This window comes from Triplophysa rosa, linkage group LG7, assembly GCF_024868665.1.
Source record: "Triplophysa rosa linkage group LG7, Trosa_1v2, whole genome shotgun sequence".
NCBI classification, from domain to species: Eukaryota; Metazoa; Chordata; class Actinopteri; order Cypriniformes; family Nemacheilidae; genus Triplophysa; species Triplophysa rosa.
Genome location: NC_079896.1, coordinates 26,190,419 through 26,205,527, shown reverse-complemented (window position 1 = coordinate 26,205,527; position 15,109 = coordinate 26,190,419). Strand labels below are relative to the sequence as shown.

General features: G+C 41.7%; 1 protein-coding gene across 1 annotated transcript; it reads left to right on the top strand.

Annotated features, from left to right (window-relative positions):
* Window positions 1–7,100: 7,100 nt before the first annotated feature.
* Window positions 7,101–10,375, top strand: fzd7b (frizzled class receptor 7b). The gene is made up of 2 exons (XM_057338901.1): window positions 7,101–7,774; window positions 8,004–10,375. Exon 2 carries the CDS (start codon window positions 8,011–8,013, stop codon window positions 9,676–9,678), a length of 1,668 nt encoding a protein of 555 aa, XP_057194884.1. The 5' UTR covers window positions 7,101–7,774; window positions 8,004–8,010; the 3' UTR covers window positions 9,679–10,375.
* The last annotated feature ends 4,734 nt before the right edge of the window (window positions 10,376–15,109 follow it).

The following is a 15,109-nucleotide window of genomic DNA, read 5'->3' as shown; positions in this document are numbered from 1 at the left end:
ACGTGCGATTTCAGTTCAAGTCTATTCCTGCAGAGACTCTCATCACCGGAAAAAACCTGACAACAAAAGATCAAACTCAATCTGTCTCCGGCGTTCAGACATCTCATCCCATACCCTGATGAGTTGAGAACGCATTAAAACATCGATCTGTCATCGCTCGCTCCGTGCACCAGACAGACTGACTAACTGCAGCCTGACATCTCTTCAACTTTTAACTCTGATATGATGGAGCTTCAAGAATACTTAAATCAGACATATTATTCTTCTCGTCTCGAGAGGAGAGATCTGTCCGTCTGTCCGCTTGTGTGCGTCCTTATGTTGTCTGCCTGCTTGTGTATTTTTGTCTGTCTGTTGTTGGTTTATCCAACTTTCTGTCCATATGTTTGTGTATCTGTCTGTGTTTCTCTTTGTCTGTATGTCTGTGTCTGTCTGTCTTTCTGTTTTTATGTCTGTCTGTCTGTCTATCTAGCTGTTTGTGTACCGGTCTGTCTCCATCTGTCTGTCTGCCTGTATATCTGTCTGTCTGTTTTTCTGTCTGTATGTCTGTGTATCTGTCTGTCTACCTGTCCGTCCGTCCGCCCGCCTGCCCGTCCGTCCATCCATCCGTCCGTCTGTCTGTCTGTCTGCCTGTCTATCCGTCTGTCTGTCCGTCCATCCATCTGTCTGTCCGTCCATCCGTCTGTCTGCCTGCCTATCCGTCCGTCCGTCTGTCTGTCTATCTGTCTCTCTCTTTCTTCCTCTCTGTCCGTCCGCCCGTCTGCCTGCCTATCCGTCTGTCCGTCCGTCCGTCTGTCTGCCTGCCTGCCTGTCTGTCTGTCTGCCTGTCTATCCGTCTGTCCATCCGTCCGTCTGCCTGCCTATCCGTCTGTCCGTCTGCCTGTCTATCCGTCTGTCTGTCCGTCCATCCGTCTGTCTGTCCGTCCATCCGTCTGTCTGCCTGCCTATCCGTCCATCCGTCCGTCCGCCCGTCTGTCTATCTGTCTCTCTCTTTCTGCCTCTCTGTCCGTCCGTCCGTCTGCCTGCCTATCCGTCTGTCCGTCCGTCCGTCTGTCTGCCTGTCTATCCGTCTGTCCGTCCGTCCATCTGTCATCTGTCCGTCCGTCTGTCTTCTTGTATATGTTGTCTGCCTGTATTTTTGTCTGTCTGTTGTCGGTTTATCCATATTTCTGTTTTTATGTCTGTCTGTCTGTCTGTCTGGTCTCTCTGTGAGTGACGATCAGATTAAACTATATTATATGATTCTGGTGCTCATACGTAAGTGTAGAAATGCTGGAATATGCAATAACACATGACACGACACGACACAGGCAGTGAAACACGAGCGCAGTCTGTCAGGATCTGCATTACTCTTTCACACAGAGAATAAACACGCGAGAGGCATGTGGTCTGTCGGGTAACGTTTCAAGGTTGCAGTAGCATTTGTTTGGCAGTGGAGGATGGCGACTGTGAAGTGTGAGAGGGGTTTTGGCTTGTGTGCGTGTGTGGTCTTCAGCCCTCACTCCAGCTTTTGTGGCTCTCTCTGTTTATTCATGGCTTCTCAAGCACATGCAGAAGACAGCTGTTCCACACGGCCTCCGTGCAGGCCTCACAGACCCGGGGCTGGATTTACACACATTACCCGTCACTGGATCTGCAGTCATGTGAAAGGATTTGTGGGTGTGTTGGGGACGGCGTGAAATAAACTTTGTGCTGTTTGTAAGGTGATGGACGGATACACGGTTTGGGAATCGAACCCGTCACATTGGCGTCGCGAGTTGCATTTTTTTTACTTTGGAAAGGAATTTTTCCTCAAACCAAAAGGTCAAACATTTAGAAACAAATTCTTTATTCTGTTGTTTAATCTTGACTCTCCTGAAACCCAAACTCTTGTCGGGTTGAGAATATTTGTCCTTCCCCTCCTCCACAGCTCTCCGGTGTCTTCCTCTCCTCCTGCTCCATGTGAGGTGGAGTCTTTAAACAATGGCTTTCTCTGCCTGCTCATTTAATCTGCATATCACTCTTCCATTCACCATTATCAACAAAATAGCCACCCGTACTTAGCATGCAAATTATGGAGTTATTTGAAGAAAGAGAGAGAAAGAGCGAGTCCCGGCGGGGGGTTTACTGGAGGAGTGTGGCTTTCATTTAACATAATGGGATTTTAACTGGGGGAAGGGGGCTTATTGTCTTTTGGCAGCTCATTGAAACCCTTCAGGTTTGGGGTTTGTTGATAAGATGCAGATACCTGTGAAACTGGATCAACGTTTGTCTCCGGATGCCAGCAGTTGTTCAAGCTGCAAAAGAAAAACACTGAAATGAATTGCGTGACTCGTTCAAAAACTGGAATCAAGAAAAGTCTTAATGTTCGAATCTTTGTGTCTTTAAAAGGGTTAAAGTTACATTCATTCAAGTCAAAGAATATTTTTAAATGACTGAATCAACCTGACTACATTTGGTTACACATAAAAAATAATTTTATCAAGGAATTGCCTCGTTCCTAAAAAATGTTATTGCAATAAAAGCAATGATAATTCCCTAATTCATCACGGTCACGAAAGCAGATCATTCTAAAACGTACGAAAAAGATATGACACATATTAGCAACCTCGTGAAATAGCGTTGCCTTTACATGTTACAACTTTCTGCAGTTTAAAAGCCATATTTAATCAAACACAAATGAAAATGAGGCCATGGAACAAACCTAAAATGCATTAAAAATGACCTAAAGTAACCTCAAGAGTCATAAAACTGTATTGTAAAATCATCCAGTGGTGTGAGTTTGGGGGCGGGGCTTTCTCTTTGATCATCAGCTCATAAGTTTAGCATTTGTTTAGAAATAACCCATAGTTATTTTCTTTTAATTACAGCATCTACTGAAGTCTATGGCCTTATGAAATTGATTTAAAGCTTTGTTAAACAACAGTGTAGCTCCGATGTGCCCAGACTTTTAGTGCTTCCTCACACTGACCCATCAAGAATCTTTTCGTAAACATACTATCATTTACATCACACGCAAGTGGAGCAGGACACCGGGGACCAGAAGCCACCGCGACCATGAGATACATCACATGTGCTGCAATTACGCAGCAGAATTCCTCAGCTATATAAAGATCACAGACGCAGGGGTCAGAGGAAAGACACGCCGCCCAAACTTCACCGTCGGTGACCGGGTTCACACGTTTGTAATCGAGATGAAATGAAATAACGAGAGAGAGAAATCAAAGAGAGATGAGCGAGGGAGGAGACCGTCGCCTGGTTTTCATTAGCGGCACTTTTTCTGAATGTCAAATGACAGGTTGGCATTTTAGAAAAGAAAGAACGAAAGCTCGATGGAAACTTGTAGCAGTTGCCGTAGTAACCGGGTGGCAAAGATGCCAAGGCAAGTGATGCCAACACACTGCAAGCAATTTAAAATGCCTTAACCCACATATAAATACACCAAAAACCCATCATGTGAAATGGAAAATCTTTATGCTGTTCTATGATTTTTCTCTATGATGCCGTTTTAGATTGTGTCTAAGCACTGGGATAAACCCTAGACAGATTCAGGCCAACTTTTTCCCACATTCCTTCTTACTCGACTCTGAGCCAGATTGTGAACACTACCATCCCTTCAGAATGAATCTTTCATGCCGTCGGTCAGCGGAGAGCCGGTGGTTAAGTGTTTCTGCGAGAGGGTGTGAATGTGCTCTTGCTCTGTTTGGAAATGGAGGTCATTACCGTTTGAGTCCGAACCAAGACAGATGTAAACCAGCCCATTAACAGCGCCGTATACATCCACATAACGTTGCATGATGACTTTGGCTTAAAATAGAAATGCCTTGGTATCATGTGTTTGACTTTTTCAGTCGGTTCACACTTGGACTCGCACACACACACAGAGAGAGAGAGAGAGAGAGAGATTTAATCTCTCAGACTTAATCTGTTACAATCAATGCACAAATACACAAGATTATTTCATTCTCATGTTTCTGCCTGAAATGTATACATTTGATATATACTGTATATATATTTATTTTCTATATTTCACTTGTTTACTTACATATACTTTATTTTATATTTCATTCTACATTCTATCTCTTACTTAGCACCTTATTTTAATTTTACTCTAATGTTTGTACTTATTGTATGCCTTTTGTTATATGTTCAATGCTTTGGCAATATTGTAAGAACACGCAATCTATAAAGTACCTTGAAATTGAGAGACAGAGAGAGAGAGAGACTTGTCACTCTCACTGAGAACTTTCATCAATACTTTGCTCTTTTCTGTTTATATCGATATGTACAGTATATAGATACTTTTATTTTATTTTGATCTCAATCTGTATTTGTGCAGAATGTTTATATTTAACTTTCCTGTGCTTTGGCAATGTACAATTTATTTTATCATGCCAATAAAGCTTCTTTGAAAGTTGAATCTTGAATCTTGAGAGAGAGAGAGAGAGAGAGAGAGGAAATGAATTAAAGAGCTTAACAATACAGCAAAACACTAGAGACACAGCTGCACATTATGAAACACCTATTAACATTCTTCAGTTTAATAAGTGAGTGTCTGAGAGAGAGAAACGGAGGTATTATTCTATTTATTTTCAGCCGTGTATTCACAGGTTGCTAAGATATCTGTACACAGACGAATGAAAAGTGAGATTATAGAGGATCAAGTGAGTTAATAAAATAATGAGCGTAGTTCAGAATGCATTCTTACCGCGGTAATCATGGGAGGATTAAATCTGAACTGACTTTGAGGCTTTTCCACGGCCTCAAAAATAAACAGTGAACAGTTCATTATGAAAGAATCGATTTCGATTGCTTATGAGCAATATATACAGACATGAAAGATCACATTTGTGTGACTTGTTGGAAAGAATTGTGCTGCTTCTAAGACTTTCTGATCTAATTTTGACAGGCAAATATATGCCATCAGGATAAGACTTCAGGATCAGGATAAAGGTCTATTTGGGGAAACGATGGAAACTTTGTGATACTTGAGCCAGTACGCAACGCCACAACAACATTTTATTGCTTTTATTTCATATCTCACGACATTTGATGGAGATCTCAGTTGTGTTAAGTGTCACTTAAATGCTTCTCCTTGAATTGCAGAGGTGGGATAAAAATGAGAAATGTTTAAGTTCATATTGAGATCTTTAATAATATTGATAATAATAACTTTTGATCGCAGAATTGACAAATCTGAGCTCAGTTTGAGACGTTGTTGACATCTCTTCTCAAAGTCTAATGACAGACACATTTGTCAGATTTCTGACTTTTTTCTCTGAGACACAAATGAGACGTGAGATGCTTCCATTTGCTCTCCATTTAATCTCATTAATGTCAAGGACACATAACCCAGATTTGTATTATTATGGACAGAGCTTTCACCTTTTCTTCAAATGTAATTATTTGAAGACTTCTCACATTCATTACTGGTTGTTTTCTGCTAAAGGCATGCGAATTGAAGACATTGTGTCACCTTTTTCTCTCACAGCCCAAGAAAACCAAATGTTTCTCTGACACCGTGAAAGCCACAATACAGTGTCAGAAATGACAAATCGGCGTCAGATCGTGTGTGAGAGTAATGAGATAGAAGAAGATAAACATTGAAATAAAGCGAGCATGAAACTCATCAGCAAATGCAATTTATGTCTCTGTCTTTTCCGATCAGAACCATTTGATGTGTGGTATGGTGTAAGATCAAAGATGTTCTTTGTCAATGCAGTGTGTTTCTAAACACTTTATTGGAGTTTCTTTCAGCTGTGAAACCTAGATAGATCACTTCTACATCATCTAGCTGCAATGAATTTATGGGAACGCAGGAGATAAGGAATGGTGAAAGAATGATACAAATCAGATGAATGTGAAAGTAAGAGATAAACATGTGTAAAGCAGATATTGATCCTGACATCTATTTTGGTGCATAGCCACATGAGCAACTACATAAAAATGTCGAGATTAATATGATGTTCAGAACCGGTGATGTCTTTTGTTTTCTTTTGTAAGAGCAGTGATGAAGGACTCAGTTATCAGAATGTTTAGAACAAAGCCCTCTGTTGAAATACTTTTCTCAGACACTTACAGGAGTTCATAAAAGTATATTGCGGTGTGTAATTTTATGGGTTTGTTCTGATCTTTCATCAACAGAGGCGTTTCTGGCTGTATAAATCTTCGCCGCTCACATACTACAGGGATTTTTCAACAATTCCGAGCCCCAAAATCTCCATTAATATGAACATTAAAACAGGACCGTGCCACTGGTTTGGGGTCCAACTCTTGGCTCAGTGATTTCTCATTTATCTTCAACGCACACAAACTCAGGTGCTCTGCCAATTTTCAGGTTATAAATCATTAAACTTACCATTTTTGGGGTAAGTTGAATGTCCTGTTACATTTGTGTGGGAGTAATCATTCAGTCCTGCTCCCACATGATGACCAAATGGCTTTATGATGTATGTGGCAGAAGTCACATTTAACTGAAGACTCACAATAAATCCATTAGCTTTAAAGTTCTCTCCATAGTATCCCGTCCAAATATGACTACATTTTATAAATGGTGAATTTCACAGACATATCAAGAACACATCTGCATTGAATTAGACCACAAAGGTTGAAATAAAAAAATTGCATGTTAAATGTTTGCATTGTGAAAGTAGTTTTATACAATTAGCATCAAAATGTTTTATTACAATTATGACACACATGTCATTCTTACTGCTGTAGTATTATAAGAAAATAAAATATAGCCTATTATTTAAATTGTAATATATTTACATCTTCTATGATGAATTTAAAATAATTGTATTACCATAGAGTAAAAAATATTTATTGCGCAGTGAAAGTGATATTTCCTGACAATCTCTCAGGCATGTATCCATTTATAAAAACAAGAAATAACTATATAATTTAATATTAATACGTTTTTTAAATGTATAGTGCAATGTATGCAAAGGTTTAGAATCACTTAAGTGAAATGTTTCTTTGAATGTGAATGTGTTTGCTTAAATGTCCAAAATAAGTTATAGACAAACTATAATTTCACAAACCTGTTTGTTTCCTTCATTACAGAACCTAAATTATATTTAACAAAAATGTTTTCCGAATAATTTGGACTAAATAATGAAGAAAAATCAGGACAATACGGATTCAAATTAGACGGTTTAGAAAGCATCTCAGGGTTAATGACAAATTTTTGAAAATTCTAGACAAAGGGCGACTGCAGTTAAGCTCCTGAATTCCCAAAATTACATTTGTACTATTACATAGTTTTGTTGAGTAAAAGTAAGTGACCCTAAACTTTTAGACACTCGTGTACATTCGTACATTTCTTAAGAAATTTGATGAAGATTCACTAAAGCGAAAAGGCTGAAGTCCCGCCCCGTTTTCCTGAAAAATTCCTTCCGATCCAATCAGGAACGTCGCGCTAAGAAAAACAGACATTTCCATTGGCCGGCAGAGAGCGGGTTTCAAGGCGCCCCGTGGAGAAGCGCCAGTGACTCTGAATGAAGGGCCGATTGAAACCGTTTCATCACTGAGGCAATGTGTAGTATCAACTTCACACAGACAGACGGAGAATCAACAGGAGGAAAGTTTCTTACATTGTGCCTAAACGGAGAAGAGGCAGATGTTTGCGAGCTTTGCCGATGAAATATGCGGAGGAGTGTGCAAAAAACACTCACGAAGACGGGAACGCAAGTGAACTGCTGAAAAGTTTGTGATTCGCCTCGAACGAGTCATTCAGCGCGAGCTCGAGGGTCATTCGAATCCTGCACGCTCCAAATCTAACGTTACGCGAGATAAAGTGAGTTTGTATTTTCTGATTCATACGTTTATATTTACATTATTTGATCGTTCGGTTGTTTCTCATGCGTAATTAATTATGGATAAAGCGAAGCAAAGTCTTAACAAAAATGTGCTTTATCAGCATTGATCATCCTCCAAATAGTCTGACCGATCGTTTAAATCCTTGGAGTGTTAGTTTTGGTATGCTGTAAGACTTTTCTTGGTTCTAAACTTTTGGTGTTTTTCAGGCGATCAATGATGGCGGTGCGGGGAGGCGCGCCGTGCGCTGCGGTGGCGCGCTGCGCGTTCGTCTGCGCGCTTTTGTTGCTGTGCTGCGGCCAGTATCACGGAGAGAAGGGCATCTCCGTCCCCGAGCACGGCTTCTGCCAGCCCATATCCATCCCTCTGTGCACGGACATCCAGTATAACCAGACCATCATGCCAAACCTCCTGGGACACACCAACCAGGAGGACGCAGGACTGGAGGTGCACCAGTTTTACCCGCTGGTCAAAGTTCAGTGTTCTCCGGATTTGAAGTTCTTCCTCTGTTCCATGTACGCGCCAGTGTGCACGGTTCTAGAACAGGCCATCCCGCCCTGCCGGTCACTGTGCGAGCGCGCCAGACAAGGATGCGAGGCGCTCATGAACAAATTCGGCTTCCAGTGGCCGGAGCGCCTTCACTGTGAGAACTTCCCGGTGCACGGCGGAGATATCTGCGTGGGACAGAACAAGTCGGACCCTGGCGTCCCGACGACGGACCCCACGCCATACTTGCCGCACCCCTTCACCATGCGTTTCAATCCGGAACGGCCGAGTCAGGCGTTCGCCTGTCCTCTTCAACTCACGGTTCCTTCCTACCTCAACTACCAGTTCTTGGGTGCGAAAAACTGCGGCGCCCCCTGCGAGCACAAGCAGCCGCATGGGCTCATGTACTTCAAGGAGGAGGAGGTCCGATTCGGACGCCTCTGGGTGGGAATCTGGGCCATCCTGTGCTGCGTGAGTACTCTGTTCACGGTTCTCACCTACCTCGTGGACATGCGCCGCTTCTGCTACCCGGAACGCCCCATCATCTTTCTCTCCGGGTGTTACTTCATGGTGGCGCTGGCGTACGCCGCCGGCTTCCTTCTGGAGGACAAAGTGGTCTGCATCGATAAGTTCAAGGATGACGCGTACAGGACTGTGGCACAGGGGACGAAAAAAGAAGGCTGCACCATTCTCTTCATGATTTTGTATTTCTTTGGCATGGCCAGCTCCATTTGGTGGGTCATCCTGTCTCTCACCTGGTTCCTCTCCGCCGGAATGAAATGGGGCCACGAGGCGATCGAATCCAATTCCCAATATTTCCACCTGGCTGCGTGGGCCGTCCCCGCCATAAAAACCATCACCATCCTGGCTTTGGGACAGGTGGACGGCGACCTCCTGACCGGTGTGTGCTACGTTGGCATCTACAACGTCGACGCCCTGCGTGGATTTGTTCTTGCCCCTCTGTTTGTTTACCTCTTCATCGGAACCTCCTTCCTACTGGCCGGATTCGTCTCTCTGTTCCGAATCCGTACCATCATGAAGCACGACGGAACCAAGACGGAGAAACTGGAGAAGCTCATGGTGCGGATTGGCGTTTTCAGCGTCCTCTACACCGTCCCGGCCACCATAGTCATCGCGTGTTACTTCTACGAGCAGGCGTTTCGTGAGCAGTGGGAGAAGACCTGGCACATGCAGACGTGTAAGCGTTTCGCCGTTCCGTGCCCACCTAACAACTTCGCGCCCATGACGCCAGATTTCACCGTGTTTATGATCAAGTACCTCATGACTATGATTGTAGGAATCACATCAGGATTTTGGATCTGGTCTGGAAAAACGCTACAGTCGTGGCGCAGGTTTTACAAGCGTCTTGGCAACAATCAGGGCGAGACCACGGTGTAAACTGGTATTTAAAGGATCAAAAACTGTAACGTGCTGATGGTGAAAGACACTGCTGCGTGAGCCCAGCGTGATGCTTTTCTCATTCAAGAAATATGACCAATGAAAGTGCCCAGATTTTGCCAACACTTATAAAAGAATTCTTGTCAGCTCCAAAGAACACGCGTTTCTCGGATGGACTACATTTTAAAAGATGTCTTTAAAGCCTTTCTGAGAAGTGCAACTCGTGTAAATGATGATTTACTACCCGTTTCTTATGCATGGTGGAACGTTAGTGCTGAGTTTTGCTATTTTAGTTTAAGACAGACTTTTTTTTACATCCCACAGCGGCCAAAAATGTGTGCGATTTAGTCTTGTGCCTTGCAGTAACTATCAATTCCCATTGTTGAATGGTTTCTTCTCATAGATGAAATATTTTAGCATCTCTGCACAGATGGCCATTTATTTCGGTTTTTGTTCAATTGAATGTTCTTCGGTCACAAGTTGCTTATTCATCCATTTTGTCCGTACCAAGTCAGGTCTCATGAAGTGATTTTTTAAAGCTTTATAAATGTTTAGTGGACAGGAGGAAACGGTACCTGATTTCATTATTTGTAAATATCACATTACTGTCAAAAGATGTATGATGTATTTAAGCAGATTAATTGCAGGTTTATGGCCCTTTCCACAGTTTCACTTAATAAAGTGATTAGATTTGTAACGACTGGCCTGATTTCATTTCCACAAATGGTGACAGACTGATGTTTCCCCTAAAAAAGTTGTTAGCAAGTAGCCGATAGCGGGGTCATTTACTACACAAACAGTCCTCCATGTGTCTCGAGTACGTGGTTGAGTTGTGCCTCCAGAATGAAGCCGAGTGAGGAAAGCTAAGAAAACAAAAGAATCAAAGTGAGGAAAGAGTAAACATTGCTCAGACAAAAGCGAGAAGTAAAGGAAGAATAACAGGATATAATCATGAGAGTTGGTGTGAGGTTTGACACCCTGCCTCTGGGACAACAGAAGATCTCTTCCTCTCCTGAAGAAACCGGATAGCGGTTCATTCTTTAGGTGAGGGAAACGCCCCGTGTCAGGGTATGGGGGGATGTTTTTCAGTAAGGGCGATTGGGAGGTGCTGTGTGGGGGTTACAGTATACTGAAGCAGGAATCTAGGCTGTCTTGTTGGTTTGGTGTCCAAACATTGCAGGATACGAATAATGTCAACCAGCCACGATACAACAAAAAGACCCCAGTGAAATTATGCACAATGTTCATGATTCATAGACAATAAAGATCACCGATTTTTTTCTGCTGTAATGCCATTATTTTGTGCAGGTACAAGTCTGTCTGTTATTGGATGTGTTTGCACAAGTGCCTCCGGGAATGTGAAGTGTAAATTTCACAGTGTGTGCAGCCAAGAAATGTCCATCATTTGCTTAGACAGTTGAGTTTATGGAATTTTTTTTATGAGTGTTAACCGCCCACACACGTTTATAACATAACAGATTTACCTATAAGGTCATTCTGCTGTGTTTATTATTTATTACTGATACAATTACCAGGATTTATAATTTCCCACCTCAACCCCAGAAATCATTTCTGGAACAGAGCTGTTGACGTTGATAAATACTTTCAATGTTACTAAATCCAGACGTTGTTTTGGAGTTTGAGGTGGGAAATATTCTAGACCCGTGCGGTGTCTGGAACACAGCCTCAGTTACATTTGTTTATTTGAAAATTGCATATGAGCAATTCCAGCGTTATGGATGTGATGTGACACATAAAAGCTCCGAGAGTGTATTTGTTACCAATATACTGAACTATTTGTTTATATTTGACTAAACTCTTGTTGATAGAGTTTAAACATCAGAGAAAATCAGTCTATGGACAAATTTTCTATTTTAAAAAAGGGGAAATAAACATGCGTTATGGATGTGACAAAAAATGGACACCGTTTTTGGGAGACGAAAAACTTTGTAGGATTATCGTGAATGCACAAATCTGAAGCAATTATACCCAACAAATGGAGAAGGGATTCCTCTTCATATGACACATACTTTATTTTTATTCTATTTAAGTGAAAATGGCACTTAAGTACACTTACCTGACTATGAAAAATCATGCACTTAAAAAAAAAAAAAAATGCTTGCTTTAAAAACTTGAAGAGACATCAGAGGGGTATTTGAACCACCAAATGTTAATATATGTGCTACTTTTCATAGTAGGGTTGGCATTTTCATGGAATTACCTATATATATATACTGTATATTGTGAATATCAGAGGCATTGTATGGCCTTTGTCTTTGCTGGTGTTACTGTAAGCCTGGGATGAGAAGCATATCTTCAGAGTTTAGCGGTAACTATACGAAATGAAAGAATTTCCAAAAATAAAAAGTAAATTAAAATTTTAGGCACAATGGCCTGCTGTTTCAACACATGGTTGGGTCAATAATGAATAATAATTTAATCCAACGGTTTGTCCATAAACAACCCGACACTGTTTACAGTAAAAGTCATTTTAATGTCTACGTAGTAAACGTGTCCATTTCAGACATAAGAATTCACAAAATGTACGAGCTCAGCCGTCTCTGTTTACGTACCCACAGTGGTTAACAAAAGAATCCGTGGGGCCTCTGAACACCGCCACACCTTCACGATTTATGATTTATGGTTAGCCAGTCAAAATCCTACGGGTACATTTATCTTTTTGTGCACATTTCTGTGGAACCGTTCCTCATTGTGTGTTCCAGGTGTCTTTGAAAACAGCATGTTTTCCAGGGTAACAGCACACCGCTTTCACTGTCTGTTTACAGATACGATTACCAGAATTTGTATCGATACTCAGCGCACAAAGAAAGCTTTAACCTACAGTAGATGTTTTTCGGGGTGTTCACATTGTTTATTCGTGTATAGAGCTGTCTCAGCACATCCCTGATGGTGTGGGTATCTGGTGTCTATTCTGTTCTCTCTCATTGACCGAAATATAAAAAGGAAGTTGACGCCGGCGTTGCCCAGGGAAACATTCCTTCCTGATATTTAATATTTCCCCCATGATTCTCGCAGTACAGATCACGGCAAAATATTACATCGAGCCGCTACGCTTTCTCTTGTTCTCCCTGTCTGTCTACAGATCAGAGATCATGTTGTTTTATTATTTTACATGTTCCCCGGGACCAAATTCAGGGTTGACCTGACCTTCTCATCATGTCATTCCGAACCTGAGTTTCTTTCTTCTGCAGAACACAATTGAAGACATTTCTCGAAATATCTTCTTTTGGGTTCCGCTGAAGATAGAGTCTAAATGAGAGAATTTGTATTTTTGGGTGACCTATCCCATCAGCCCATTATTTTCCTGCTGTGCCTTTAGGACTTCTATGTAAATGCCCTCTTTGCGTATACAGTCAATAACAGCGCTGACCCCTCGTGACCTCTTTCGAAAAATGCACGTCTTCAATCTGGATACATGGCTGAAGATATGAGCTCATAGGTGATCCGAAACCCCATCCCCCCTTAAAAACACACGCCAGCCCCTCCTCCACTCATCTGGTTGTGGTTAGGGCTTTTGGAGGTGCAGTATCCCAGGCACAGAAACTGGATCGTCCCGCTGGGGTTCGGTTAGAACAGAGGCCCCTACAGCCTTAAAAACTAGCATATAGTATGTAAGTTAACACACGTTAATGATGTGCATCGTGTCTGAACGCCAAACACAAACCCTCACTGTCCCAGCTAACAGCGAACGTTCTCTAAAGGTTCCCTTAAAGTTATTAGAAGAGAGCGTTTTATTAACATCACTTGTCATTGCTAAACATTCTCAAAACGTTATTCTTTCATTGTTGGTGGAACTTAAAGGGAATGTTAATAGAACGTTCTGTTAGCTGGGGTGGTTTTACACGCCTTTCACATACAGACCCCAAACGCTCCTTGAAAACGCTTTGATGTGAGGGCGAAACTCTGAAAGATCCCTAAATCTCAAAGGGGGAAACAAAACCTTGTTTGAAAAAGATCCCCGAAGGTCTTTGTACAGCTCATGTAGCATCACACTGACACACAGTTTTCCCCTTCTTCCCAAGAACTCGATTCCATTCCTCGCATCATTTTATCCATCTGCTGTTTTTCCCAAACCATGTTTCGGACCTCCGGCTCGACACACACATACACAAAAGCCGTCTCTTTTTTCCCTGCCGTAATAGTGGGCCCTTCCTGGCACCAGACACTTCAAATAAACAATCCCCTCTCTCTCTCTCTCTCTCTCTCTCCACGCTGACGTTCAGCAGAACGAGACTCGTAACATTTGTGTCTTTCACTGTAGCGCTGCAAACACACTGAATCACAGGGAGATTTATTCCGTTTGGATGAAATATTTGCGGGAGTCAAAGGAGAATGGTGACACACAAGTATTTACAAGGCATTTTGGTAATCACGTACAGGTCAGGATCTGGCACCTGTTGTCATCGGCCAGTGGATGAATTCAATCCCATAATTACACTGAGATTCCTGAAGTAATCACTTCGGAAAATGCTGTTGCTGTAGAGCAATGGATAGTCACAATGCTTTCTCAGATTTTTTGCAGAATTCAGCGAGCAGTTCGAATACAATTTTACTTTGTAGGGAGACCCTCCTTCGTTTTTTAAAGGGATAGTTTACCCGAAAATACAAATTCTGTCATTATTTATTCCCCAGCACGTTGTTCAAAACCTTTATGTGACTCTTTCTTCCGTGGAACACAAAAGAAGATATTTTGAGAAATGTCTTAGTGGTTTTGTGTTCATACAGTGAAAGTCAATGGGGGTTAATTTTGTTTGGTTTTCAATGTTCTTCAAAACAAAATATCTCTTGCGTTCTGCAGAAGAAAGTCATACATGTTTAAAACAACCTGAGGGTGAGTAAATGATGAAAGAATTCTCATTTTTGGGTGAAAGTGCACATTTTCTTTGTGGACTAACAAAAACGTTCACCTGCCCATTAAAGGGTTAGTTCACTCAAAAATGATCATTTACTCACCCTCAGGTTGTTTTAATCCTGTATACATGTCTTTGTTCTGTTAAACACAAATAAAGATATTTGTAAGAATGTTGGCAATTTTCAGTTCTGTGACATCATCCACTACCATAGTAGGAAAAAAATGTTCCTTTTTTTGTTCCGTGGAACACAAAGTGAGATATTTTGAAGAATTTCAGAACACAAACAGTTCATGGGGCAACTTTGACTACCATTTAATTTTACCTACTATGGCAGTCAATGATGTCACAGAATTCAAAATTGCTAACATTCTTCCAAATATCTTTCTCTGTGTTCATCAGAACAACGTTCTATACAGGTATGAAATGACATGAGGCTGAGAAAACGATGACAGAATTTTCATTTTGGGTGAACTAGCACTTTAAGTGACTTTGCGTCCTGTGCGATGACTGACGGGACGGACCAACAAGTTTCATGTCATTGTAACTTTAAGAGTGAC